General features: G+C 33.0%; 1 protein-coding gene across 1 annotated transcript; it reads left to right on the forward strand.

Annotated features, from left to right (window-relative positions):
- The first annotated feature begins 514 nt into the window (after positions 1 to 514).
- Positions 515 to 3,331, forward strand: LOC133793943 (uncharacterized). The gene is made up of 8 exons (XM_062231168.1): positions 515 to 1,647; positions 1,770 to 1,894; positions 1,985 to 2,069; positions 2,163 to 2,255; positions 2,382 to 2,465; positions 2,561 to 2,692; positions 2,798 to 3,043; positions 3,140 to 3,331. Exon 1 carries the CDS (start codon positions 556 to 558, stop codon positions 1,540 to 1,542), a length of 987 nt encoding a protein of 328 aa, XP_062087152.1. The 5' UTR covers positions 515 to 555; the 3' UTR covers positions 1,543 to 1,647; positions 1,770 to 1,894; positions 1,985 to 2,069; positions 2,163 to 2,255; positions 2,382 to 2,465; positions 2,561 to 2,692; positions 2,798 to 3,043; positions 3,140 to 3,331.
- The last annotated feature ends 1,649 nt before the right edge of the window (positions 3,332 to 4,980 follow it).

Genomic DNA, 4,980 nt, shown 5'->3' on the forward strand with positions numbered 1-4,980 from the left:
ATCTCACTCGTAACCTCTGCTTTTTTTCTTTGTTTTTTCAAAGCTCACATATATATGCGTTTTATATATATAACTCTCATTTCTCACTCTGTCACCTTAACATTGTTTATGATTTTTTCCCACTGCAAAGTGTGGACCTTTTGTGTTATACATGCAAAAATAAATTACTTTGCCGTATGGGTTTGTTTTGTTCTTGGTTTTATTCTGATATGTATAATTCTCATCGTGTGAATTGGTGTGTATGTTTTTTTTACACATGGTTAGTTATTTTAAAAGCTATGCCCACTTTCAAAATCAGAAGGGGTATGTAAATATTTCAATTGTTTTACTGTTTTGTGACTATAAAGGTGGTTCTAATTGATTATTTAGTGTATAATTAGGGAATGTGAAGAGGATAGAAAATTGATTTAAAGTAGGCAATGTAGTTTATTTGTTTGGCCAATGGTTGTGGTTTGTGAAATCAAGTTTTTGTTTTTGTTCATTTTAAGGGAGCATGTTTGATGTGAAATAAATTTGGAGGTAAGTTAAAATTTTCTTTATTGATGGTAGGTTATTATGGATAAAAAGAAGTTAAGCAAAATATTATTGGCATTGATTTCACACAAGGCTGAAATGAAAGTATTTAAACACGAACTTGCTTCTATAAGGCATGATGTTTTAGAGTTACTTCATAATTCATTAAGAGACGTTGAAGATGAGATTATGTTAGACAAATTGGTTGAGGAAGCTATGCGGATAATGATGAAGTTGGAAAGTTGGAACGTGAGTTTAAAGAATCCTTTCTCTCAATCGAAAGTGAATGTTGCAGATAAATTATTGGGAAGCATTTCTTCCGATACTATGAGTGTTCTGATTGGAGATCTGGATTTTCAGTTGAGTGGTGAAGGTGCTACTAATGTTGACAGTGCTGGAGTTGACTTGCATCCAGTTGGGTTTGTTGATAGAAACTTTGTGGAGGATGAGGGGTTGTTTCATAATATGGGCCCAGTTGATAATTTGGAAATTGAAGGACAGGATATTTGGTTAGTTTCGTTGAATGGGAAAAGCGGAGAGGATGACATGCAATTTAATAGTTCAGATGAAGTTATATTGTCAAATGCATGTGCCAACATCGACTCAGGTGATTTGAAGCTGAAGCTTCATTCTGAGGATGAATACCATTTAAATATTTTGAAAGTTGATGAGGTAGATGTAAAAGAAAAGGTGAGCGATGAATGCTACACAATGGTTACGCCAAGGAATTTGGTTGAGGTAGAAGTTGCAGGTGGAGATATTGATGTTGTAGGAGATTTGGTAGATGCGGTCGTGAATAATAATTTGGCTAAGGCAACATTACAGGAGGAACAATTGGAAAAGTGTAGTCCTCGTATGTGTATAGAAAATCGTATGTCTACTGAGGAAATATTTGATAGTAATTTAGTGAATACGGGTGCTGAATTAGGTGACTTTTGTACGCATCTTGATGGAATCACAAATATGTTGACCTTCGGGAAGAGAAGATCCAACACTAGATTTTCCAGTGTGGAGGATGAAATAAGATGACACTTCAAAGATGAGATGGAGTTGGTCCTTCAATACAGTGGTTCTGGATTTGATTGTCATATGTTCGATGTGAGAGACAATGAAATTGGATTCTTTAATGCGCTAGTGAGTTTCTATTTATTGTACTTTGAATTTTATTAATTATGTTATTTTGTAGTAAAGTGAATATTTTGATATTGTGCATATGTGAAGGGGATGTTATGTTAATTATTTGTATGTTTTAACAGCCGCTTCTAGGTTCTTTATTCCCAGCAAGGATAATTAATCGTGGGGTGTGGGGAGATCTGGATGATTTACATGGCTGGGAGAAAGTTATTGTGAATTATGTTCTTGACCCAACTTTGTCGGCCAAGTAAATTTTATATAGGTTTTTTTGTATAGAACCCTCATTTGTAATGTTTTTTATCAAACGTTATAATTGTTTTATAAATATTTTGTACAGTGAGATTGTATTTCTTGGGGATAAAGTGATTGGGAGGAGGGCGGACTTTCTAACATTGAATGCACATCAACTGGTTAGCGCTAGAGTAAGTTTAATGGTGTGAAAGTTTTTTTTTAGTTAGTTATATTCCATTATTTTTTAGTAATGTATTAATTTTGGTGACCAATATTTGTTTCAGGTTGTAAATTGTTTAGTAGAGATTTTATCAGCAGAGGAGGTTCATGGATGTGGTAAGAGGAGAAGGTGTTGGTGGATTCCGACAGTGTTATCTGTGAGTTTTATTTTGTTTTAATAAGTAATATAATATAAGGTGTTGTCTTACTAGTGAGTTGTATTATGCGTGATGTTTTTAACAGTACCAAATAACAAATGTTGGAGTAATTTCAATTGTTTGTAGCGTCCTAATCCGTACAATTTTTCTACTAAGAGCGAAGGGAAAAAATGGGAAGAGTGGTGTGGAGAAGTTGGTGATTGTGAGTAGGTATTGATTAGGAGTAGGTTGAAATTTGAAAATTTGGTATATTTTTTATTTTTTTATGTATGGTATTGGCATAATGGGTTGTTTCATTGTCATAGGCATATGCTCCTGTGCTTGCAAAGGGACATTGGTTTCTGGCAATTTTGAAGTTCGAAAAGAATCTTGTTGAATTGTATGATAACCTCAAAATTCCTTCGACACCATTTGGTCTTGCTATAATTGAGAATATGGTAGGTGTTTACTAGTGTTTTATTTATGGGTTTTTAGCGTGAATTTGATGAGGGAGATTGATTTTGAAGGTATAAATTTGTTTGGAATAATTTCTTTTGTTTTAGTTGGAGTCAATGGACAATGCATTTAGTAAGACGTTGAAGGAGGTGCAAGGGAGTGATTTCTGTTTCTAGGGTTTTCATATTGAGCAACCTGTATCTCACAGCAAAGAGTGCGTATAGTATGACTGCGGTGTGTATGTGATGAAGATGCTTCTGCAAGAATATGTGCCTCAAGTTCTAAGTCGACGGACAGATGATAAAATAGATGATTTGGAACTTGGGAAATGTGTAAGGAGTGGACCAACTAATGTATGTAGTTATTTATTCAATATATTTTGCTAAAGTATATTTTTGTTTTTTTACTACAATGTAATATTTGTATTAATTGTTCTGTTTGTGTCCTAGGTGGCGACCGAGTGGGATAGGCAACTTATTTCAGGTAGAATATTGACTTCCGGCATTAATAGAGTAAGAGATAATCTAATTGAAAATGCATCCAAATGGTTGTGAAAGGAGTAGGGATATATACTGTATGTTGGAAGTCTTGTAGAACAATATTATATTAATATTCCTCATGAGCCATTTCTTTTGATTGTATTCCCCGTAAATTCCAAGATTTTATATTGCAATTGCCTTCGAATAACAAAATAAATTAATATAAAATAGCACTATGAAAGAAAGCAAATAATTGTAAGAACTTAAAAAATAAATAACTAGGGTGGCGTTTGGTTGCAAAACAAACATGGAATGAAAATTTTGATTATTTTGTTTGGTAGAGACATTGAAATGAGTTATGGAATAGAATGCACTTTATATGTTTTTGCGTAAAATACCCTTACTTTACTTTTGTAAATAATTTTAAAATTATCATTATTTTTTAATGTTAGTTTTTATTATATACACCATTTTTTGAATATATTATACAATTTTTTTTACTACAAATTTCATAAAAAAATATTATATTTAGTTTTAATTAATTAAATTTTAGATGCCTCAATATTGAAAAAATATATATAGTTCTTTTTAGAAAATAGGACAATTTAATTTTAGAAAATAAATAAATGTTGTGTATATAGTTATTGTTATCCAATATAAGATATATTAAATAAATATATATATTTTTAGAGGAATACATTTTACTTGAGAGAACCAATATTTATTATACATCTTATAAATAAAATAAACAATTATTTAAGGAATATTATGGACATTCAATTTAATGTAGAGAGTGAAGAAAAAATCAGTATAAATAGGTTTGAGAGTGGCATATAATAGATACAATTAAAAAAAAAAAAAGAGTAAAAATGAGATAAAAAAATGAATTAATTTAGGAATTCCATTTCCAAACATTTTAAAATGGAATAACAATTCTTCCATTTCAATGTTTAGTAATCCCTTTGGAAAAAGCATTCTTGCAAAATATGAAACCAAACAAAGAAATAGGAATCTATTCAATTCCATCCCAGGAAATTTGTACCGAGCAAACATTCCCTATTCAGTTTCATCAATTTTTCAGTTTATCATGTAAATTGTGATCAAGCAATAAGAACGGATAAAATTATTTAGAAAGTAATCCCAATGCTCTTCTTCCAGTCTATGTCTGCAAAAAGTACCTCTTGTCTCTCAAAAATCGTGATTTAAACCAGATTAGGGTTTCTCCAATACATGAAATGACCCAAAAACCCTTGATTTAGTTGTATGTGATTTTCACACTTTTACACAGCTCATACGGTCGCAAGAGGTGTTTTTTTTTCGGTCGCACGATTACAATATAAATGTCTATATTCTCTGGAATTGCAGCCTATTAATACTCTGTGAAGCCGTCACAGGAATACCTTGTAAATGATCATGTTCGCTAGACTTGCGGTCGCAAACTCCTATTCCTGCGGTCGTAGGAATACTTTTAAATGCCGACGTTCTCTGGACTTGCGGCCGCAGAAACATATTCCTGCGGTCGTAGTAATTGCGTAGGAATGCTTTTGTCCTCTGGAATTGCGGCCGTAGGATACTCTTCCTACAGTCGCAGGATTTCCCTGGGAATAGCTTTATTCACTGGAATTGCGGCCGCAGCATATCCTTCCTGCGGTCGTAGGAATACTTTTAAATGCCTACGTTCTCTGGACTTGCGGCCGCATAAACATATTCCTGAGGTCGTAGTAATTGCGTAGGAATGCTTTTGTCCTCTGGAATTGCGGCCGCAGGATACTTTTCCTGCGGTTGCAGGATTTCCCTTAGAATGCCTTTCT

Source organism: Humulus lupulus, chromosome 8 (assembly GCF_963169125.1).
Source record: "Humulus lupulus chromosome 8, drHumLupu1.1, whole genome shotgun sequence".
In the NCBI taxonomy this organism is placed as follows: domain Eukaryota; kingdom Viridiplantae; phylum Streptophyta; class Magnoliopsida; order Rosales; family Cannabaceae; genus Humulus; species Humulus lupulus.